The following is a 25300-nucleotide window of genomic DNA, read 5'->3' on the forward strand; positions in this document are numbered from 1 at the left end:
ATCACAAAGGCATACTCCCTTGGATTTTAAAGTTTGCACTAAATGAAATCCATGCCTCAAGTGATTTTTTTACTTGTTTGTTATCATGCTCTCTCTCTCTCTCTCAGGAATGAACTCATGAGAGGAAACTTGAGATTTGCATCTAGAGTTGATTAGAGTGTGTAGAAATGGATTAGAATCGACATCTACTAGAAAGCAAGAAAGAGATTAGCACTAATAATAATAATGAAGGATAATGATAAGGCAAGAGGTTTAGCTCAAAATCTCATATGTTTGATCCATTAGATAGAGTACCTAGCCATTAAATATCGCCCATATGTTTGATCCATTAGTTAGAGTGCCTAGCCATTAAAAATTATCTATAAGCTTGATTAAGCCTCTCCTAATCTTTTCTAGATTTGAGCACCATCTACCTTGAAGTGAGCTCCCATTTGGCATCTTTTTCCACTTCTTCTAGGTGCCTAATTTTGGCCTCCAATGTAGTTGGCCATTTCACATATTCCTCAACCTTTGGGCTTCCTTTGACCCTTTAAACCACAGTCTATGACTTATGTAACTAATACAAATGTTTTAGAGTCACATACCACTCCCCCTTGCTCCAAACATTTACCCCACATCACTTTTTATTTTAATAGTCCCCCTCAAATGATGAACTAATGAGAATGCGGGGAAGAGGGAGAGCTTGAGTTCCTTGCAAGCAAAAACACAAATATGAGAGAGATGGATTGCTATTTTTTTTTCTATCTTCTTCTTCTCTTAATCTAGTATATCATAAACATAAGAGTACATACTATAATAGAAATTACTCTCCTCCTAAAACATACAAGGTCAGTCCATAGTGTGAACTTAACTATATGACCTAGAGCTATAACTATGTCATACTCTAGTAATCCAAATGTGGCTATGACCACCACTGGCAACATATCAACCATAATCTCTCCAACCATGCCATGGCATAAGTGCAGAACCTATCACCCAGGTGGATCATCAATATGATATCTCAACACTCCCCCTCGAGCTATCACCCAAGCAAGTCATCAATGTCCGTAGCACTATTGAGCTTGATATCTTAACACCCACACATTGTACTCCAAGTAAGCTCCTAAACCTATAGAGCTTCTATGTACCTAATGTCATCATGAAGATGTTAGTCACCTGATCCTCTGTGTTTACATATACCAAATCCACATTACTTGCTATACTGGAACCTTCTCCCTCATAAAGTGATAATACACCTCAATGTGCTTTGTCCTAGCATGACAAATTGGGTTACTGGCCAGCTATATGCTACTCATGTTGTCACAATAAATGATAACGGCCCTATCCCCATGAACTCACTTATATTATCAAGCAGATTTTGAAACAAAGCTATGTTTGTAGTTCCCCATACATGTCCCTAGACTTATGAACACATGTTCTCAAGTCTAACTGGGACCTAGACATGCACGTTCTTAACTTACCTAGCCACACACGTTTAGAAGTGGGAACACACATTCTCAACTTGTGAACGCACGTTCACAAGAAGTTAAATAGAGACTTAAAATCTTTTCAAAAATAACTAAATCCACAATTACCAAGGCCACTACCATGTGATTTGTATCACTAAAGGTTGTGCTCTAAGCTGATCACTCTTTCAAGTACACAAGATAGGAAGGATTCTTGGACTTAATCCCCCACTAGAAGATAATGCCTCACATGTTGTAGAATCAAGAGTACCTTCTTATTAACAGGAATCGTTGCATGCTTCACAGTCCATGGGTCCTCATGGGAGAACCTTCCCAAGATGAATCATTGCACGCTTCACAGTTCATGGGTCCTCATAGGAGCCAAGCAACCCTAGTGGACTGAGTATTTGAGGTGATAGAGCAAAGATTCTAGCTTGAGTGAGGCCTATTATTAAAAGCCTAACACTCAAAAGAGTTTTATGGATATGATTAGAGACATTATCATAGGAGGTGTGACCCTGATGCTAGTGGGAGTCAAGGAATCATCAAACCTCCCAATAGGTAAGAGACTACCGGCGGCTAGAGAAAGGATGAACATGAAGGCATCCATTCTCAAAATAAAAACCTAACCAGTCTAGTTCGGAAACGAGAAGTGCCAACATTATAGAGGAAGGAGTATTATCCTTCCTAGAACCACAACAGGCATGGCCGTAAAGATAGTGGTTACATTAGCAGCTTTTGGCTCAGTGAGATCTCAAAACATGAACCTTGGAGTGTTTAGAACAACTTTGAGGCCCACTATATCTTCAGGCTTTGCAACATTAGACCCCGATATAATTAGTGTAGGGGGATTCAGATAATATTGCTATTTGCAATAACCTAGGCCACTATGGCTGAAGAATAAACCCAAGCTACTTGGTACACTACAATGGGAACCTTAGAGTAAGGAGCAAGAAGCTCTAGAATTCACCCAACATTGGGAGGAACATACACACCATAGTATAACCCAACCTTACACACACCAACTTACCTCAAGAGCAAGTATAATATCCAGCATATGCCATGTTGCCACCCACCTACTAGTACCCTTCCTATCCCTCACAGCAACAACCATTACCTCAACCTCCACCCTTACTATCCCTCTTCGCAACCTCTATCTATAGCTCTACTTACTATTGTTGCACTAACCATTAAAGATATCTTGAGGATAGTAGCCCAAATAGGGAGGGGGCTCATAGAGCAACTCCACCACTGAGGCCAACAAACCGTGGACATCTCCCATGTAGACTTCTACCATTAATGGTAAAAGGGGCTAAATATTTTTGAAGTTCCAGACAAGCTAATGGCCATAGAGAGAGACGAGCCCTCAAGTATGGAAGAATCTATAAAACTCTCATGCTCCACAAGGAGAAGAGCAAGGAATAAAGCCTTAGTAGAGGCCAAAAAAGAAGCTACGTGCAATTTACAAGAGAGCGTAGCATGGAAGATATTAGGCAGGTGCCTAAGCACTTCAAAATGTATAACGTAGGCAACCGCTTTGTACATTTTGAGAAGGCAAAGATGGCCCCCTAATGGAAATCTTGGAATGTCTTACCATGGACTAACCGAAGTTAGGCAGGCAAAGAGGACCCTTGATGGAAAGCATGGAAATGCACTAGCTAAAGTTAAGGAGATCAACCTAGTAGGACCTGATGAAGACCCAAAATTAGTATACATTGGGAAAGACCTATCTCAAGAAGAAGAGAAAGACCTCATTGACCTACTCACAGAGTTCTAAGATTGCTTCACTTGGAAATACACTGACATGAATAGTGTACTTCCAAAGGTGGTCAAACACACTATTCCAATTATTGAAGGAGTAAAGCCTCGAGGCACAGGGCCTTTAGGATGAATCCAAAGTACTCCAGAATGGTCAAGGACAAAATTAACAAATTCATTGAAGCTGGATTCATTTATGAGATAGAACACGTGGAATGGCTATCCCCAATAGTTATGGTGCCTAAGAAAAATGAAAAGATCTAGGTTTATGTTAACCTCAAAAAGTTTATTGTGTAGCCATGGTAAAAGACCATTACCCATTGCTTTTCAACTAAGCATGTTGGAACAAGTAGCAGGAAAGGAGGCCTACATCTTCCTTTTGATGGGTTCTCAAGTTATAACCAAGTGGAGATAGACCCAAATGATCAACATCAGACTGAATTTGCTGTAGGATGGAGTATGGCTAGAGGATATTTCTCGGCAAATAGCATCGTAGCAAAGAATGTCTTATTAGTAGGCTCGTGGTGGCCTACCTTGTTTGGAGATGTAGTAAAAGGTTGCACGATGAATGTCAACGATTTACTAGAGTAACCCCATCAGAATATATTACACCTTTAGTTTCCCTACAACCATTTGAGAAATGGGGAGATGTAGCGAAATTCGTAAAATGCTACGAGATAAATGTTAGCGATTTGCTAGACTAACCTCGATAGAAAACCCTTTACACCTTGTGGTTTCCCTATAGCCATTATCGGGGCCTTCATCTTAATCTTCTTTAACACAACATCGACATCAATGAAGACATCTCCACCCCCAGCTCTAACACATCTACATCCATGAAGATATCTCCCTCTACATCGATGAAGACATCTCCACCTCCACTTTTTTACCATCCTCTCCGAGGTGCCATGGGCTTCCCAACCCACCATAGTCATGCTATTCTTCTAAAACACCATCTCCTTCACAGAGCCCTCTGCCTCTTGTGTTTCCCTCACCATGTCCTCTAGCTCAACCTTTAGTTTGAGTATAGAGTCCTCACATTCTTTGTTTTCTTGGAAGAGGAAGATTACATTAAGCTTTTTTTTTCCGAAGAGCTTTACCCATACCTAGCCTCCACAGACCTATCAACATCATAGCCATCCAATGGATACACACTTATGGCTCTACGGAGGAGTGGATGAAACATACAACTATCTCACTATGGATGGTAGCATTGGTTATAAGCCCATTGGCATCCTAGTTCCATATTATAGGATTTGGAAGCAACTATAGCTCATGAAGGAATAGCCAATGCTATCTTTTTGACACCATCCATGTGGCCTACCCCAAGGCATTTCAGATGATGAACATAAGGAGGTTCAGAATGTATTATATGGACTCACCAAGGCCTCAACTTCACAAGATGACCACAACCCACTGGCGATAGCCTTGTTGTCTGTGGGAGCCTTAGAAGAAGATGAAATCCTAGCACCCCCCATTGGAGAGCAGCAATAATAGATGAACCGCCTTGACTACCCATTCAACTGGTGAGATCCACTTGACGACATTGACATTGATAGAGCTATCAAGATCTTGGAATAGAGGCAACACCTAGACCCTACCCTACATATCAATAGGATCACCTTGACATTTGCCTAATCAAAGTTTATCTAGAAGAGAATTCCAACCAGTGGTGGCCAATGCAAGAGGGGCCAAGGGGGCTACAAGAGACCACAAGCCAGAGCTGCCCTAATCACGTATGAAATCATGGGGAAACAACTTATATGGTAGTGACCATACCTTTTCTAGGCTAAATATTAGAAAGAGTATTGCTATGCTCCCATGAATTGCTAAATCTTAGAAACTACTATGCTCCCAAGTACCTCAGAGTTAGCCCAATTTATTTCTAATCGAAGGAAGATGGGCCTCGAACCTCTTTGGAAAAGAGGTAGAGCAGAACCCCAAGCTACAGTTCATTAACTTTCCTTGGATATATCCCCACCTTGACCACCCCACCCCTCCTTCTCCAATGATGAAGATTGGATGCTTTACACAATGTGCAAGTTCATCCAAGATTATTGATTACGTGCCTGACCCCAACATTATTATCAATATTTGCTTTTTTTTAGCTCATCATTGTCCTCCTCGTGGAGTTTCCATATTGGCATGCTTTTGATGAAAGTCTCTAGGGCATGGCATTTAACGTCAACAAAGGCCCTACTCTTCACTACTACAAGTACAGTGGATGCAAGGTTGGAGGATGCTCACATTCGAAGATATATTTGAAACCACCTTCTGGACATCCTACAAGGCATTCCACCACACCACCCAATACACGAAGTTTCGACTTCTAAGAGAACTTCAGCAACTTCTAATATTAGCCTCCAATTAAGCTTCACTACTGATTCCGAGGACATAACCATGATTAGGGAGGGGATATGTTAACTATATTGGCTAAAATTACTCTAAAAGTATGACAACATTATCAAGCCATATTTTTTGTACCACGTGGTATGCTTCATGTAAATGACTATGGGAAATCTCTGAGCTTATGACTTGTGTAATGCCAAAAGATAGTTAAAACTGAGCTTACAACTTGTGTAATGCCAGTAGTGTGTACATAGACTAGTCCGGACATTACTTGGGTGGTCGGGCATTATACTTGTATCTAAGACATTTTGACTAATGAGAAAAGACATAAACCTATTCTCACAATTGAGTTTGAGTTTTTGCTCTTGTGATTGAAGTTTTCTTACACGCTTTCTCTTCTTTATTGCATACATGCTTAAGGATTGTGTGGGTGAGTGATAGTGTGCTAATGTTAGTACGAGCCTGGTTGTTGTTAGTATCGGATCCGACATATGAAGTGTACATAAACTCGGGCTGAGTTAGGATAGAAGGCTAAGCCGGAGAGCTTAGTGGTAAATCCTACTGTATCTGGTGAGTTTTGACTTAACCGGAGTGTTAAGAAGTAAACTCAAAGTCTGGGGCTGAACTGGAGTGTTCGGAGGCAGACATATCTTTTGTTAAATCGGAGAATTTAGCAAAAGATGAGCTTGGGGTGAACCATGGTACCCAGGAAAAAAGCTCTTCACACTAAAATAGTGCACAATAATTTTAGGGTGATAAAAATCCATCTCGCAGGAATGTTTTACAACTTTCCATAGATGATAGATGAAGACCATGTACTTTACGGAGTTAAAGTACATAGGTGGTGACTTCGGCGCCACATTTTTTGTAGGAAGTCACCAGTGGTGTGGTTAGGTCAGTCGAGACTCCACAAGACCTATGCACTAGTTTTTAAGTTGACCTCTATGATAAGGACGTCCAAAAATTCGTGTTGTAATACCAGAGATTGTACTGCAATGTGCAATGGAGGGGTCAATTTGTGTAGTATCTTCTTAGCAGCAAGTGACTTAAGCATCTTGTTATAGATGGTTGTATATGGTACTCCCACTCGGGGGAGGTACGCCATTGGGTACGGAGTTACTCACAGACTAGTATGGAGCTACTAGTGTGATGATAGTGGGTACGTAGTTACTCACTACTAATACATAGCTGCTAATAAAATTAAGATCCTCGAGTGAAAGATACTCTAGATCAACATTTTAAATTACCAAACCACAATCCATGAGTATTGAGGTACTCATAAATATGTTGACGTTGCTCAAATCGAGGGACCGATTTGTTCGATGGTATGGAATAAGCAAGGAGAGTGGAGTAACTTAAAAGTTACACATCACTAGTCCTAGTGAGTTGTCAAGGTCATCCGTAGTTTGATGATCCCCTCTACCTATCAGACAACATTCAATTTTGCAAGCCCTGGCATTAAATCCGTAGTGATTATGAGTTTGGTGTGAGATATGGTTATGAAGTTCTTACAAGAGTACTCGTTTATTTGCTTGTCATCGGTTATAGCTTGGTAGAGATTGCCACCTGTGATGACTAGGTAGCTTTGCCGCTATAATAAGGAGGCAGCAAATAATGTTCTCATAGTTATACTTCATACCAACACCAAACAGGGATAGGATGAAATTCCTAAGTTCATCATCACGAAGTACTGTGATGTTTGCATTTATATTGAATGTATGATGTTATCCATGAAAACTAGCACAGGCTATGAAGAAAGAGGAGGAAGGCACATGTGACATTGCCAAGGACAAGGACGATGATGATACGTTAGTCAACACAAAGACCACTCATCGAGGGAGGATCGAATAGGATCAGAGTCCACCCAGGGGACCTTCCCCATCCCCTCTTTAATTATTGCATCACCGGCTCTAGATGCTTCCACCAAAGGCAAGGCCAAAGAATAACCCTCACCATCATCTCTCCCTCTTGTCGCCTCCAACATGCCACCACCACTACCTAGATTTACACCCCTTTCCTCTCCAATGCCACCATCCCCCCTTTTATCTCCTAAACCAACTCCTAAACCAACCCCACCACTTACATCTTTAGGGAATGTATTATATGGACTCACCAAGGCCTCAATTTTAGGGAATGTATTACATCTTTAGGGATGAGGAGGTAGCTACCTGCTGGGAATGCCGTAGTGCAATTTCCAAAAGGTTTCCCCAGTTTGTTTTCGAGGACGAAAACTCTTCTTAAGGGGGGGGTAATGTCACGTAGGCTGTAACGCCTGTGGCCTCAATTTTAGGGAATGTATTACATCTTTAGGGATGAGGAGGTAGCTACCTGCTGGGAATGCCGTAGTGCAATTTCCAAAAGGTTTCCCCAGTTTGTTTTCGAGGACGAAAACTCTTCTTAAGGGGGGGGTAATGTCACGTAGGCTGTAACGCCTGTGACCGACGGCGGACCGGATGGCCATGTCCGGGGTTCAGTGGGAGAGGACGCCCATGCGGAGTCATGGGCGGCCAGGCTAGTGTGGACGACAGGCCACACACTATATAGCCTGGGGGATGAGGGGCAATCCTCATTCTTCCTCTATGGCTGGGTGGTGAGCCAGAGGCCGTCCCCTCCTGTGGTAACGCCCGTAGCGGCGTTACGGATATCTAACATAGTGATAACAAGGGAGGCAAGGTTGAGGACTGTAGAGGTGCAAGTCAGAAAAACCCTTGCATTCTTTACTCTACTAAAAGTGGCTAAAGGTGCAAGTCGAAGAGCCTTGCATTCTTCTTCTTCTTCTCTCTATGTTGCAAGGCTCAAGTGTTCTCAAATCGGTGAGAACACTTCTTTTGCAAGTCATGGAATTGTGAGAGCTCAAGAGACTACTGTTGTTCTTGAAACTATACCCAGCTTCTCCTCCTCTTTTACTTCTTGGCTAGCTTGTTGGCAAACCTCACTATTTCAACTTAAATGTATCATACATTGGAACTAATTGAAGCTCAATCTCTCTCTTTCTCTCTAGTATCCTCAGGAGACGGAGAATCAATTCAGAAGGTTCCAAATGCTCACAAAGGATTTAGATTAAGCAAACTAATCCCACCTAAATAAACCCAAAATTAAGATTAACCCGCTATTATGATATGTTAATCCTCCCTAGGAGGCTCTGATACCAATTGATAGAAAGTTAGAGTTCATGCTAGGGAGGATCAAATCTTGGTTTAGAGCTCATGGTGTAGGCATAATGAGAGAGAAATGGGATTAGCAGCACCACTTAATCACTTCCTCAACACATAAAGAGGAGTGAAAAATCGGGATGGAGCAAGGATATTTTACTTCATAGATGCAAGCCTCTTAAATATGCAAAGGTACATAGTAATTACAAGATCATAAGAATGATTAACATACCTAATGATGCTCCTAGATTCACTCCCTAGAATGTCTCCCTGATTCCAGCTCTAAAAGTCAACATGTGGGCTACATTAAATGCTTAGAGAATCCCTACTTTTTTTAATTATAAGCACCTGATGCTAGGTAGATTCCTAGCTTTTTTAGTGGCCTAGTCAATATACATTACATTCATAAATGCATGTGTCCCATACACCTTATGTCCATAACCATTACCATCACCTAATGTCCATACCATAAACAAATTAGAGATGGCCATTGGGAGCCAACTTCCAACATCAAGCAGATAGCACACACCTTAGAGATGAGTGAAGATGGACTTGGCCTACAACAAAGTCTTGACATATGGAAGGCAATAGCCATTGAGGTTGAAGATAAGGTTGACAAGGTATGCATTTTGGTGTTGACTTGATGCCCCTCTCTTACCTCATTTTAAACTCAAAATAATGAAATGTGCATGCCAACCACATGCTTCTTAAAATGATTTCAACTACTCCATTTATGATACATAGCTACCATGGAGTCTAGACCCATTGCACTTAATATCTAAAGTTTTAAAATACACATTATTAATTTTCCTCCACAAATCCAAAATTACACACGTTCTCAAGGAGTAAGGGCAGCTATCACGTGATTAAAAGACGACATTTGGGAATAATTATGGAACACCAACATCCTTGAATCGAATTGAGAATTCTCAAGGAGAAAGGGAGGTTAACATTGATTAAATGGAGAATAATTTTGGAATACCAACATGTAGATTTATAGAGAAGACAAATTACATTTAAACTCTATCTAAAAGCACATCCCCATAGACCTCTATATCGCCTAGCTGTAGAGGTCTCGGTGGTGTGCTTCTTTTGAGTGCATCTAGTCCCCATAGTCCGTATAGCCAGCAATTGGGTCACCTAGAAAAAAATCAAAATTTTAAAAATGATTTGTTCTCTAGCATTTGGAACTTTGAAATTTGCTTGTCATTTCGCATGCAAGATCGGCATAGCATAGGATTTACTCCAAACTCCTTCGCTTCCTCTTGCAAGGGTATGCTTACCTTGGGACTAGTGTTGTGGGGTATGGAGACTCGGATTGCCACATACACTACAACCTCTCTCTAAGAAACACGTACAAAGTTAACAAAATTAAATGTGATACAAAAAAGAAAAATAAAATATAAACCAAGTACATAGAATTTCCTCCACCATTAAATCCTTTGCTGATTGACCACAATATACAACCAATAAATGGTAAATAGAATTCAAGTCCTAAAAAAAACATTAATAAATGGCACGACACAATTTGCAAACTTTATGAGACACCTTTAAAAAATTGAATTGAATAGGGCCAGACGTTCGTGAACTAACCTTTGATTCTAAGGTTTTTGGAAAACCTTATTTGGTATTATGGCATTCATTCATATAGGAAGAGGGGAACTGAAAGTCCGGGCATGGTGAAGGTCCCCTCTTTGTATTTGTTTTTGCATTAGCCTCATGCGCATTGCAACAACTACCCAAAACACTCACCTCCCTCCATCTCTCTTTCTCTCTCTCTCTCTCTCTCTCTCTTCTCTCTTCCGTGTTTTAGCGAGCGTCTCAAGAGAGAAGTTGTCAGGCCATCTCCACCAGCCTTCTCTCCGGGTACCACTGCTGCACCCACCTCTCTCTCTTTTGTTTCTTTTGTCTTTCTTAGATCAAATTTCGCTTCCTTTTCGACCTCTGCATTGCTTTGGAAAGGAGAAAAAGAACAGACTAAGATGACCCACATGTTTTTCCTGCCCAATTAGATAACCCAAATCATTAAGAACGCCTGCAGTTTTGATACATACATACTGCCTATGATGACCCATACATTGCTTCCCACATCATCATCATCATCATCATCATCGTTGTGGTTGTCGTCGTGGTCAGCGGCATCACGGTTGTTGTCATCATTTTCAACAACATTATCGATAGATGAACAGGATCGTGTTGGCAAAAATTGACATCTTCTACAACAAGAGGCAGTTTCCTGTTTTGGGCTGAAAGACCCATCTCACTTTTTGCGTGAATTCTGTTGTTCTGGGGCTGGAAAGACCCCCTTCAATCCATTTCCCTTGTTGGGTAAGCAGGAAAATCTCTGTTTTGGGCTATTATTCACCCACATTATCACATAATTTTCCTTAGAATAGCCGCCTTCATTCGTTGATCTGAGGCATACCATGCCTGGGTAACAGAAACATATGGCTCGAAAGGATGTCTTTGAATCTAAGAAAGGGCTCTTCTCATGTGGCCACCACCAACAGCAGAACACAATGATGAGCAGCAGCAACAACAGGCAAGGGGCTAGAAAGCCCCCATTGCCTTGCAAGGCGCCTTCCTCAGCACCCTCCAAAATTCCAAGCTTGAAGAAAATCAGTGAACTGAAAAGGGGCTCCACAAGATCGCTTAACCTCCCAATACTCAACCTTGAGAAGGTAAGGAGAAATTTCCTCGAGCAAGCAGAGCTTGCCTCACTTGGTGGAGGGACTGGCCTTGGTACAGAACCTCCTAAGGTCCACTCAGCTAGGTTTGCAACAGAGAAGCACAGAAGTGAGAGGAGAAGCTTGTTGTCGGGCTCACTCACTGATCGAGGAGTGCGTGATTTGCTTGCAGAACGGAGGATTGCCACTTCAGGATCACTCACCGACAGAAGCTGCAGACAGAGTTTTGATAGAAAGAGTGTGACGTCTGGCCCACTCACCGACAGAAGCTGCAGAGAGAGCTTGGGGAGTTCTTATGGGCTCTCCTTGAGTAACTACCTCAGAAACAGCAGAGACAGTCCTTTGAGGAACAGCAAGGAAAGCCCCTTCTCTACACCCACAATGCCCAAAGTAAAGTCTGATGACAGAACAACTGCAAGCCGCCTTCATGCTGAGAACAGAAAGCCCAGAGGAGAGAAGACAGCCAAATACCACTCTTCTATATCATTATCAACCTACTTACCACCATCAGCCAACCCATCCTTGAGTACCAGCCTTTGCAGCCGAAACTGCCGAAATGAACCACTTGGCGCAACAAAACATTCAAGTCTGGTGGGCAGAAGCTTCCTCAACTCAACGGACAGTTCTGACTTGAAAGGTGTAAGCGATTCGCGGTCATTACACACTGCAAATGGCTTGGATAACACAAGAACCAGCACCTCAAAAATGGACTTGGGTTCTTGGGATGCCAAGCGACTTCCACTACAGCTAGTGAACACATTGGAAGAAGCCTTGGCAGGGGTAAACCGGACGGGGTTTTCATCCTCGGAGGCGAAGAAAGCCCCGGTGTACATAGGGTCCACAAAGGACTTGAGTGCGGGAAGGAGCAGTGTGAAGTTTTGTGCGGCCAAGCCACAGATGGATAGATTGAAAGTCCGAGATGTGCGGCTGAGTCAGGAAGACCTCAGCACTGATGAGCTCGCTACAAGCCGAAGGCAATGCCCTTTTCCTGCCTCTTTGCTTTTCCACATGGCCAATGGCTCAATGCGTTATGTGTTGTGAAAAGGAAACCCATATCTCAAAGTGCAAAGATAAAAATGGTGAAACTGCCTCAAAATAAAAATTGAACCATAGTGGCATGAAATACCATTGCCCACAATCCCACCCCCCTCCCCCTTTCCTGCCCCCCCCCCAAAAAAAAGGGAAAAGAAAAGAAAAACCACCACCCCTCAATACTTCAGAGAGCTAACTTTCTGTGTTTTATGTATGGCGACGTGCACAGCCTTGATATTTGACCCTGTCAGTTGACTACATTTAAAACTCCAAAGTTTTTATAAAGTTTTATTTTCAAGTATTTGAAAACACTTTTCTGCTTGATCTAATACATTTTCATGAGTAGAGTTTTCAGTTAATCTCAGCACATTACCTAAGCCCGCCCCCCCTTCTTGTGCAGGGTGTGCCTTAAAACTATGGAGAACAGCCAAGGGGAAACTGCCAGCTGCAACAAAGAGACAGTCAGCAAACTCCAAACCAAGAGCCTCAAAGTTAGGCCATTAAAGCTCTCACTAGGAAACACTCAAATTACTGTCCCCTTAGGCAAGTGGTTAATCACAACTACTTCTTTTGTGTAAAAGCTTCAAATTGAGCTAGTGGGCTCTAGCCAGAGTTGTAAGCCTTGGCCTGCCAAAGTGCAGGTTTAAGGTTTGAACGCACTTAAAATATATCTCAAAAATAGCTTGAAAATTGATTTTATTAAACTTCATTTGGATGTCTTTGCTGCCATGGAAATTGAAAGCAGGATTTGGAGGCAACCCAACTGAAAATGTGCAAACATCTCGACCATTTCAGGCTGTAAGCTGTTTTTGGATCTTTTACACAGACAATTTTTTAGTTAGTGTTCATGCAATGCGAGATCTAAACTTGCATGGACCATATGAAAAACCTGAGACATGTCATACTGCAGTTGGAAGATGAAGTGATTTCCCGTCTTGCTTATACTGATCGAGGGGTTTTTAGAAAAGGCTCCTTGGCAAGTTCTGCTCCAAGGCATGAAGTAAGAAATCCTCTTTGTACAGATGCTTGTAACACCATGCCAATGCTAGCTTTGTTTTGGTTTGACAGTCATTCAAAGGCCATTTAGTTAATGTTTGTACTCTGTTGATCAACCACACGACATCCCAAGGTACCATTTGAGAACATGGCCTTTACTGCAGCCCCATGACCACTCACGTAAGCCCACACAGTTTTCAAGATTTTCCTGGTCGGATAGCACCTGATATAGAGATACGGATGTGCTACACTGAACTTCCACCTCAAGGACCCATTCAAGAGGCACACAGCCTGAGATAACATGGCTACATTTTAGAGGCTTCTATGCTCCACAAACACTCCGCTAGGTTCTCTTGTTGCACTATACAAGGTTTATATTTGTCACGCACAGCCACTGTAATAGGCTGTCATGCCGACTTATTGGAACATTTAGTACACCAAGGTTAGCTTGATGGGCGTTGTGCACGTTGTGAGTCTTTGTCCAAGGACAAGTAGCTAGACACCATCTAGGTTTTAGGTCAAGTCAGTGTTAAGTCAAGTTGTGTTCGTCCTACACACAACATGCAACCGACTTGCAAGATGTAATGATGTATAAGAAAGTACGGATTAGACTGAGGTTGGGTGCTTGAGCCTTGGACAACCAGTCAGGAGTCAGTAGGTTGGTTGTGTGTGAACCCTACGTAAAGGTACTAGCAACAACCAAGAGGTAGTGAGAAACGGACAGGCCACAAAAGGGGTCTGTGGACAGCCCTATTGATAGCCCAATGGGGGCCCATAAGTGCCTGAGACATGCACCAATGGGTGGGACATGGATTGGGCACAAAACGAACATGTTTATGGCATTTTTGATAATATTTTTCGGTTTAAAAAGGATTGTCTGACTAGCACTCATGGCACCTATACAAGGATGGGGTTTCCATTATCCCCATGTGATCAGTGTGCAAAGCAACATGTTCAGCCCCAGTCTTGTGGGAGTCTCCAAGCAGCCCAGGGGCATTCAAGGAGAGGCTAATGCAAGCAAGAAGGGTGTCTGCAGTCAGGTCAAGTTAACGCATCATCTTCAGTCCATCTGGAGGTCAGCGCAAGGTTCAGTCAATCCAAATCAGAGCCAATAAGTGGGCGACCAGTTCAGCCACATTCTCTCTTGAGAAATACGCACATTCGGGTGAGTGATCAGAATTTACCTATGTTTTATACTGGAGCCAAATTGCAGCAATAAAGCAAATACACAATATGAGCGGGTGCCTTAAGTGGCTACTTGGGAGCCAGTACCATGTACTGTGCAAAGCTCTCTATATCTTCTCTCTCTCCTCTAATCTCTTTCAAATCAATAATTTATGCACGCCTTAATCACTATCATGTCATGTGCACACCCTTCGGGTTGCACGGTGACAAGCTGGCATCATCATCATCATCAGCAGCACATCATCACAACCATCAGCATTGGAGGATGAAGGAGACCAGTTGGCAGCCATACAGCAGCAGTCGGCAGCCAACCCTGGGACCCTAGCAGCAGGCAGCAGCAGTATGTCGAAGACCAGCATCAGTTGGGCACATTATGCATGAAGCGCAGCAGTTAACAGGAGGAAAATAAATATATGCATGTCCAAAGCTGGTCGACAGCAGTTCTGCTGGCCGACCAGCACTCCAGCAGTATATATAAGCACAAGTCATAAAGTCATTCCATCATCAAGTTCATTCATCAGATCTTGAAGTCGTCATTTAGCATGAAGTCAACATCAGCATTAGCATCATAGATTTGTTCATAGATCTCATCTCAGTTGTAATCATTTGCATCATTAATATAGTTACATTTGCATTCATCTAAAGTCATCTCTACAGTAATTAAGTTAATTAAGGCTGTGATTACGACGATCAACCTCAATGCATGTAACATTGGTATCAGAGCATCCAGGGTAATGAGCCTCAGTGCAGTGCAGAGTATATGGTATCTTCAGAACATGAGGATATTGTTCTTCCCTACCCCGGACTAGCTAGAATGCTTGGTCATTCTCCCACCCAATCTTCATCATGCATCGGGTCAGCTCCCATCTTCACCCGTGCTAGTTCTCTTCAACATCGCCATCAGTTATTAGCGCATGTCCCGGTAGATAAGTGGGTCTTGTGTATGGCAGCAGGAAGGGGCTTCAACATTCACCTCAGGAGGTATGGAGTTTCATGCTTTCCAGAGATGGTGTGTGAAAGGTTTCAACAGGATAGTCAGTGGTGTGTTGAGTTTTCCAAGCAGTTTTAGGCCACATTGCTAGACAAGTTCCCAGAGTTCAGGACTCTTGGTTTAGGTATTCCTTAGTTGCTCCTGCAGAAGCGTCAGTCCCTGCAGAAGAAGAAGTATGGGGTTAGTGGCGTCAGTGGAGTTGGAATGAGTTGCCGGAATCAAAGTATTGCAAGGTCTCCATCCTAGCAACAAGTTTAGCATAAGGGAATGTCACTCATCATCATCATCATCATCATCAGCAATAGCACATCATCATAACCATCAGCAGTGGAGGATGAAGGAGACCAGTTGGCATCCAACCCTAGGACCCTAGTAGTAGGCGGCGGCAGTATGTCAAAGACCAGCATCAGTTGGGCACATTATGCATGAAGCACATCAGTTAACAAGAGGAAAATAAATATATGCATGTACAAAGCTGGCCGACAACAGTTTTGCTTCCCGACCAGCACTCCAGCTGTATATATAAGCACAAGTCATAAAGTCATTCCATCATCAAGTTCATTCATCAGATCTTGAAGTCATCATTTAGCATGAAGTCAACATCAGCATCAGCATCATATATCTGTTCACAGATCTGTAAATTCATCTCTATAGTAATTTAGTTAATTATGGCTGTGATTACGACTATCCACAAGAGCTATCTAGTATAGAATGTGCAAAATGCAGCCTTGATGAAAAAAAACGCGAACCTGAGTGAAAATGTAGGTGTGATGGGGTTCTTTGTGACCATAGTTACATAGAAACGCGTTTCTGGGCTGAGAAACTTTGAAACCCCGAAACGGCCGAAACGCCAGAAACGTGTTTCAGAAACGGGAAATTTTTTTCATTTCTAAAAAAAACAAATTGTCTTTTTTTAAAATTTTTGTCTAAATGTATTTAAAAAAATGTTGGTCTCTCTCTCTCTCTCTCTCTCTCTCTGTCTCTATTGAGGCGAAGAAGGAGTTCTTGAAGAGGCGACCCACTTTAAAGAATACAAGCATTTTTCTTGGTGACGATCTTACTCTTTCATAGCTTGCACATATGAAGGAAGTCATGCCAGAGATTAGGGCGGCAAGAGAAAAGGGAAAGATAGCATTTTATAGAGAAGGGAGGGTGGTCATCGTGGAGCGACGCTCTACATGACGGTGCGAGACCTATGGGACCAAATTAAAGCTGGCAGCCTGGAACTGCAATGGATCCCTCAGACTTGATGTAGGTGCCTTTGAGGACAGCTTTAGAGATAGAGATATAGTCTTCAACTCGGAGACTCACCAGGCCCCTGGTCAGATGATGCCACAGGTGACAGGATACAGATGGGAGACAGCTTGCAGAGTAGGGACGAGATCGGTTTACAGTAGTAGAGGATGAGGGGGGGTGGCAGTTCTTTTCAGGGAGGAGCTGCAACCGCTTCTACACATCGTTCGGAGAGATGATCAGGCCAGATATATGTGGGTGAGACTGAGGGCCGACACAGGCAGATTCCTGTATATTGCCATATGCTATTTTGCTCCTAGTACATCGACATATGCAGCACCTAGAGGGCAGTCTCCTTTCTCTGTGCTAGATGATGATGTATGGGAATTCTCTAGGGATGGAGACATCATCCTGTTAGGGGACTTTAATGCCCGGACGGGCAACCGCCAGACAACCTTTTATGATACCTCAGAGGAGATGCTGAGAGAGTTGGACACTCTGGATATGGGATTAGACAGACGCTCACAGGATGTGGAGTGCACAGAGTATGGGAGATATTTGGTAGATATGGGGACTGCACATGGGTTGGCCATACTTAATGGCTTGCAGAGGTTTCCGTCAGCAGCTGGATTTACTTGCTTTCCACATAGACATGGTGCTAGCACAGTGGATTATGTTATGGCTATGCCGAGCTTTGTTTCATGCATTGAGGACTTCACAGTTGGTTCTCGGCCCATTGGGGTAGTAGTGAATCATGCATTGTTGACATTGACCATCTCTTTTCACTTTACCACAGCTCCAAGGACACGAGGGGCAGATCACACTCGATATACTTTTACTTCAGAGACTGATGCTGTCTACTACAGAGATGGGATTTATAGACGTCTGTACACAGAGGAGCCAGGGAGACCTTTGGAGGAGCTGACCCATATACTGACAGAGACTTTACAGGATGCAGCGAGAGAGGCATATCCACATACTCAGCCTGGCCAGAGACAGCGTTCTCGGTGTATGCCCCAAAATAGCTGGTATGATGAGGAGTGCAGAGAGACAAGAGCCCGAGTGCAGCGGGAGGTTGCTTTGGGAGTCACTACTCACTGACAGTCACGTATTGCCTTCCGTCGCCTTGTGCGAAGGAAGAAGCGGGCCTTCCTTGCTCAGCTAGAGCAGGAATTATACCAGCTGTTCTTGAGCCAGGATTCGGGGGAGGCTTGGCGTTTGTTTCATGAGTCCTCCCCTGCTTTGGCCATCACTTCTACAGAGGTCTGGGGTAGCTATGCAGCATCTCTATATACAGTTCCTGGACAGACACCTTTTCCTGACCCGCCAGCACCATGCCCACAGACATGTACTTTCTTTACCGCAGAGATGGTAAGGAAGGCCATTGATAGGATGAAGACTGGGAGAGCATATGATCATGATGGATTGGTTGCTGAGCACTTTATTCATGCGAGAGACATGCTGGCAGCGCTTCTAGCAGTGATGTTCAATCATGCTGTGTGTGAAGGCTTACCCGAGACTTGGAGTAGGTCCACCATCGTGCCTATCTTCAAGTCAGGGGACCCTATGGAGCCAGGGAATTATCGCACTATTATGATTGGTCACACACTAGCATGATTGTATGCATCCATTCTTGAGCAGCAGTTGAGTAGATGGGCAGAGAGAGAGGGCATTCGAGTAGAGGGACAGGCAGGGTTCAGGAGAGGTTTCTCTACTCTTGACCACATCTTGACTGTGCGGGCCATTATTGAGGAGGGCAGGTCGCATGGGCGACGGATTTATTGTAGCTTTGTGGACTTCCGCAAAGCATTTGATACAGTGCCCACAGCCAGATTGATGAGGCGATTACAGGAGATGGGGGTACCCACAGAGCTCATATGGGGGATTATGGCTTTATATAGATCAATTGCAGGACAGGTACGCACCCTAGAGGGGGTCTCTACTTTGGTTCACTCCACTATAGGAGTGAAGCAAGGTTGCCCGTTATCTCCTTCATTGTTTGGTATGTATGTGGATGAGGCTTCTGACTACATTGTGAGATTGGGGGACAGAGGAGCCCAGCTAGCAGGTACATGGATCCCACTATTGTTATATGCTAATGATATTGTGTTGATCTCTGACTCCCCTGAGGGTATGCAGCGTCATTTGGATGCTTTACATGAGTTTGCACATGATAGTGGACATGATATTATCCATGCAGAGATGGCTGCCCCCCCATTGGTAGTAGAGGCACTCACTTGATCAGTCTCCTTTATACATAGCACTTGGGCTCTCCCTAGAGACAGATATGCTCGCTTAGCCCTGGAGTCTTCACGACAGTTGGCATCACAGGGAGACGGATCATGTTGGTATGCACAGATGACAGCTTGGTTCCAGCTGCATGGCTTTAGTATGGACATGCTACCTCCATTTCAGTACTCCCTGGATGCACCCTCCCTCTCTCTCACACGGGCAGAGATTACCAGACTTATCAGGCAGGACTTGATTCAGCTGGAGACTAGGAGGACATGGATATAGCCGACACACGAGCTTGGTACGAAGATGGCTTTCTATAGAGATCATCTTCTCCAGCTCATGCAGGATGGGTTTGTGATTAGACCCAGCTACATGGATACTCATCTTTCTCATGGGGTACGGTGTGCTATTGGTCAGATGCGCACATCCTCACACCAGCTAGAGATTGAGACTGGCAGATTCAGAGGAGTACCAGCTGAGGCCAGGATTTGTCAGCTGTGCAAGATGGAGCCAGAGACAGAGTTACATTACATATGTCACTGTCCAGTATATTATGAGATACGAGGCCGTTTTCATTGCCTGTTTAGAGAGGGTTTCGGACCACTTTCTAGAGTCATGAGATACCAGGATCAGAGATGCCTCAGATTATACTTGCTGGAGCTTCGTAGACATAGAGAGGGTCTCTTGAGAGGGAGGGGATCAGAGAGGGAGAGACACCTACAGAGGCAGATTACAGACTTCTTTCGACCAGAGATTGAGCAGTCAGGCCAGCAGGCATTGCAGATAGCCCCAGAGTATAGCCGCACCAGAGGTACACTGATTGATCGGGCTATAGAGCTGGGGCGGTCCAGACGCCCCAAGATGAGAGGCCCATCTCGACATCGGCGGAGACTACAACAGAGGATCAGGACCATACTAGCACGGCATGGGAGACGTCCAGTCAGAGTACTCACCATGGAGGACATTGAGGATATCCGCCATCGACCGATGAGAGACATCTTTGGATAGTGATGTGTATGATGCTTACCTTTCTTGCTGGATTCCTCCCAGATGTTATCCATTAGGAGCTCCTAGTACCGTACTTTTCCTCATAGTTGTTTCAGGTTCAGTTAGTTGTTTAGTTGTTTTTAGCTTTTCTTACACAGACATTGTATCAGATCCACCAATTGTTGTAACCTTTTTGGTCTCATAGGTCATTTTGGCCTTCTGAAGACGTTAATATATCATTTCATTTCATTTCATTTCTCTATACTATGGCCTTGTTAAATGCATAATTCACTAGTTGTGAACAGGCCAATAGCATGAAGGGCAAACTGACTAGCATATGGATGGCTTATAAAAAGGCTAGGCTAGAATTAGTCCTTGTATTTCACCCCATTCTTAGAGCAGGTCAAGAGTCAGTTCTTAGGGGTCTTTAGGTTATTTTTTGGAAGGCCAAAGGCCATAGGTTTTGTACAGTCCTATGTACAACTTTTTGTACTATATAATATATTGGAAGGACAGCAAGAGGGCATGGAAGATGTTTCAGGAGAGAGTGTGGTACTCCGATTACTACACCTGAGGCATGGCATACTTATGCTAGAGAGCTATATGATGCACCAGGACAGCCCCACACCCCCCTCCACTGGGAGCTAGACCGGCTAGCAGCACCTTTTTTACTATGCGGATGGTGCTAGATGCGATAGACAGGTTACAGAATGGAAAGGCACAGGATCATGATGGGCTAGTTGGAGAGCACTTCTCATATGCATGAGACACTTTGGCTCCGCTCATCGTACATGTGTTTAATCGTGCCATTTGTGAGGGTTTCCCGACCAGCTGGACAAAGCATATCATTGTACCACTCTTTAAGAGTTGGGACCCCATGATACCAGGCAACTATAGGACGATCATGATTGGTCATTACTTGGCCAAACTATATGGCTCTATATTGGAGTCGGAGCTTAGTTGATGGGCAGAGAGGCATGGTCATCGATCACATGGAGAGGCTGGCTTCAGGAGAGGATTTACTACCTTGGATCACATACTGACACTTCGGGCACTTATTGAAGAGGGCAGGGCACAGAAGAGAAGGATATACTGCTGCTTTGTGGACTTCTGCAAAGCCTTCGATACCGTACCACGTGCCAGGCTTATGCACAGATTGCATGACATTGAGGTACCCGAGGATATGCAGTGGGGGATATATGCTTTGTATGAGTCTGTGATAGGCAGAGTCCGAGCTCCAGGCGGACTATGTGATAGGGTGACCAGCACGATAGAGGTGAAGCAGGGATGCCTGCTATCGCCCACCCTCTTTGGACTGTACATTGATGCGGTCTCTGATTATGTAGACAGATTGGGAGGCCCAGGGCATGCCTGGCAGGGGTGTTGATACCCATCTTGTTATATGCTGATGATATTGTTCTAATCTCAGATTCTCCGGAGGGATTACAGAGACACTTGGATGCATTACAGGCTTTCTGTGCGGATAGAGATCTGACAGTGAACCTTGGGAAAACCAAGGTTATGGTGTTTAACATAACACAGGCATGGGTGACGAGATCAGAGCCTCAGTTCACTTTCCGAGGGGAGCCGGTAGAGTACGTCAGGTCATATGTCTACTTGGGAGTTACTTTCACAGGACCGCGTTTCTCCCCGAAGGAGGCAGCAGTTAGCTAGATTAACTCAAGGGCATGTAGCTTTGGGGGCACTTGAGAGGCAGTGTGCACACATACAGTTTCAGGAGCCACACACCAAATTGTGGCTATTTGATACGCTTGTCACACCTCGACCCTCCTGTATGGAGCTCCAATTTGGGGGCCCAGTGTACATCACAGATCTCAGAGAGGGACAAATGAGGGATGGAGGCAAATGGAGAGACCACTGATTATGATGATTGCCCGCATGATTCGGAGCAAATCATCAGTACCACATGACATTGTTCGGGCTGAGCTGGGTGCCCCACTAGTAGTAACCGAGGCCCTATTCCAGGGAGTTACCTTTTTACAGTGGCTATGGGAGCTCCCTCAGCAGAGGTACTTCCGATTGGCATTGACCTTATCCATACAGTTGGCAGAGGATGGAGATACTCATTGCTGGTACGCTCAGATGAGATCATGGTTTGACCTACATGGTTTGCGGATAGAGGCACTACCACCCTTTCAGTATAGTCTGGGGATCTCACCCGCTCAGAGCAAGACCGCGTGATCAGGATGGATATCATCAGAGTGGACACAGAGAGGACATGGACTAGCCCCCTTGAGCCCTTAGGCACAAAAATGGCTCATTACAAGAGCCATTTTCTACACCTCTCACCAGATGATTTTATCACCCGCCCGGCGTACATGGATGTACACCTATCACATGGGATACGTGAAAGAATGACTGTAAATCAGAAAAAACAGCAAATAGATCTTGCAAAGAAACACATGTGCAAAAGAACTGAAGTAGAAAACTTGTTATCTGCTGAAGTAGAGCACAAGGGCCGCCCGTAGGTGCATACAAGCAACAGCAATAGCTGAATAATGATGTGCTAATGATGCTTTGAGAAGAAGTCCGTTACTGACCGCGAGAAACTAAAGGCAGAGAGGACCTGTAATGATTGTGGCGAGAAAGGCCACTATTGGAGGCAGTGTCCCAAGCGGAAGACCGAGAAGGGTGAAGATTCCTCAGCAGCAATCATGAAGACTCCGGCTTTTGTGCACTTGGAGGTGGTGGACACCGATGTTTTATTTTCTTCAGGCAGGGAGGAGATTGGAGGACTCTCCGCAACGGATACTCGGGAGTGGATTCTAGATAGTGGTGCTTCCAGGCACATGACTCCTTCCCGTTCCGGTTTACAGCATCTCTGTAGGCTTTCTGGTCACATTCTTACTGGGGATACATCCACTATCCCAGTTCACAATGAGGGCAGGATGGAGATAGTTCCCGATGGCAGAGGGGGGAAGCATTCTTCCCAGGTGTTGTATGTTCCGTCACTTGGTTTTCATCTGTTGTCAGTGCATCAGGTTTGCAACTGGCGTACGGGTGGAGTTTGATGAGCATTTTGTTGCTCTCCGGGACAAAGCAATAGGCCAGGTGGTTTGGGAAGGGGGAGTGGAGAATGGAGTTTACAAGCTTTCAGCACTCTCTCTCCCAGGTCCTCAGGTTTGTGATGAGTGGCAGTCTGGTAATGGCCACTTAAGTGTGGATACGCTGCAGGTGCAGGCTTTCCGGGACGAGATGGTGGATAGCTTGCCAGTAGATGGCAGCAGTTGGCAGGAACCATCCAGTACTGATGTTGGTAGTTCTTGTGTTCGTCAGTCAGAGGAAACTGAACAGGTAACTTATGCTCTGATGTCTCGTAGTATTCGGGACAAAGAACCTCCTGTAGATGAGGATGTTCTTTCCATGGGGACCTTTCGGAAAGCTAGGCAGGTGGCAGTTGATTACTTGCAGGAGGAGGTGCATACTCCAGGCTTTGTGGTTCTGGATTCAGAGGGAGTGGTTGACAGGTTTCAGAAGGCCTTGCGTGGTCTTCAACAGGTTTCCAGGACTTGTTTTTGCACCGTAACAGGTGTTGATCCTTGTGAGCAGTGTGATGCCTCTTTGACTCAGAAGCAGAATGGTTCATTGATCTGGTTGATGGACACCAGATTGGACGGGAGCCTCCCGATGGGGCAGTTGAGCTCATGGTTGCAGATGACTCTTTGGGAGGCAGGATTGCGTTTCCTGTGGTTTCTACGGCATGCGAAGGATCATGGACTCTTGTACACAGGAGGGGGATTGATTGATGGAGTCCGACTCCACGGTTGGAGTGACTCAGTTTGGGGAGGAGATCGGGACACGAGGAGATCTACTTCAGGCCCAGGAGCAGTTTTTCGGAGCAGTAAGAGGCAGTCATCTTTTGCCTTGTCGCGGACAGAGGCAGAGTACCGGGCTGTTTGTGATGCTGCTTGTGAGGTGGTGAGGATGCAGAGGTTGCATTGCAGGTTTGGGCTTCCACTGGAGGAACCCATGGTCATCCAGAGGCACTTTGTTCGTGAACAGATCGTTGCTGATGACATCTTGCTAGAGTTCTGTTCGACGGAGGACAGTACGGTGGACCTCTTCACGAAGTCGCTATCTCAGGATTTGCTCAGGCGGCACCCCAGCTCCCCGTGGTTGGTTTCACAGCCAGGAGCTGAGAGGGGGTGTTAGAAGTCATCTCCTGTCTATTTTTATACACCAGGGCCTTTGTTGTGGGTGTGCCCGCCCTTATGAGGTGTTTTCTCATTTTTCCCCACTCTCCGTATTTTTCCCCCATTTTTTCCTATTTTTCTGTGGCATGGGAGGCAGTCTAGTAGTAGCAGGAGGACCCTAAACCTGGCGGACTGCATCTGTGGAGATTCTGGAAGTGGCCAACTGCACTGCATGAGTCGTGGGACTTTTCTGATGCTGGCCGACCCACTTTGCTGCTGGCCGACTGTGATTATTCAGTCGTGGAGGTTTCTTGTGTCCAGTCGGCTGCCCTACAGCAGGCCGACTGCTGATGGGGGGGCATATAAATAGGCCCCCAGCCCCCATACCATTTTGTATCATACTCCGGGATCTTCTTGTGTATATAGAGCAGAGTTACACGCCTATATCTCTCTCTCTCTTGTGCTGTATTTTTCTGCATGCGTTTTGCTCTTGTGTTCCCAAATCTGGTTATCATCTCCGTTGCGCATTCTGACACATGGATGGTACATGAAAGTCTTAGCCCCATCCTCTTGCTCTTGTGCGTAGGTGAGAGAGAGTGTAATTCAACTGGTGTGCAAGCCCTTCTCCTCCCCCGCCTCAGCTCCCCCCTCCCCCCCCCCCCCCCCCCCCCCCGCTCCGCCCCCGCTATCCTCTCTCCTTCCGCCTCGCCGTTTCCTCGTAGGGCTGTGTCCCTCCCGTTGGTGACCCCGGTCTCTGGCCTTTCCCCTCTGGAGGACTCCATGGAAGCCGCTCTGACTACCCCTGCCGATTCCGGTCTCCGTCTGGAGTTCACAGATGCAGATCATCAGTTGTTTGTTTCCACAGTATCCGCTCTTGAGGCCTCCTCCTTGGTCTGCAAGATAGTGGGTAGCCGTCCGATGCGGAGAGAGCTTCGCGACCTTCTGCAAGGCAGCCTCGTTGGCGTGCCTGCCAAGATCGTCAGCGTCGATTTTTTGGGACGTGGCTACTACCAGGTGGATTTCGAGTCCCCCCAGGCAGCTCAGACGGTGCTGGCTCGGAGCCCCATTGCCCTCCGCTCATCCCGGGCGTTCCTGG

General features: G+C 44.9%; 1 protein-coding gene across 1 annotated transcript in view; it reads left to right on the forward strand.

Annotated features, from left to right (window-relative positions):
* Positions 1–10376: 10376 nt before the first annotated feature.
* The window catches only part of LOC147606803 (uncharacterized), an 80405-nt gene continuing 65481 nt past the window's right edge, over positions 10377–25300 (forward strand). The window contains exons 1-4 of the mRNA XM_086791207.1: positions 10377–12365; positions 12824–12966; positions 13169–13221; positions 13334–13423. Of these exons, the coding sequence (XP_086647333.1) occupies positions 11152–12365; positions 12824–12966; positions 13169–13221; positions 13334–13423 (1500 nt within the window). The 5' untranslated portion in view covers positions 10377–11151. The remainder of the gene's footprint in view (positions 12366–12823; positions 12967–13168; positions 13222–13333; positions 13424–25300) is intronic.

Source organism: Cibotium barometz, chromosome 56, assembly GCF_041138505.1.
Source record: "Cibotium barometz isolate CiBa-2024 chromosome 56, ASM4113850v1, whole genome shotgun sequence".
In the NCBI taxonomy this organism is placed as follows: Eukaryota; Viridiplantae; Streptophyta; class Polypodiopsida; order Cyatheales; family Cibotiaceae; genus Cibotium; species Cibotium barometz.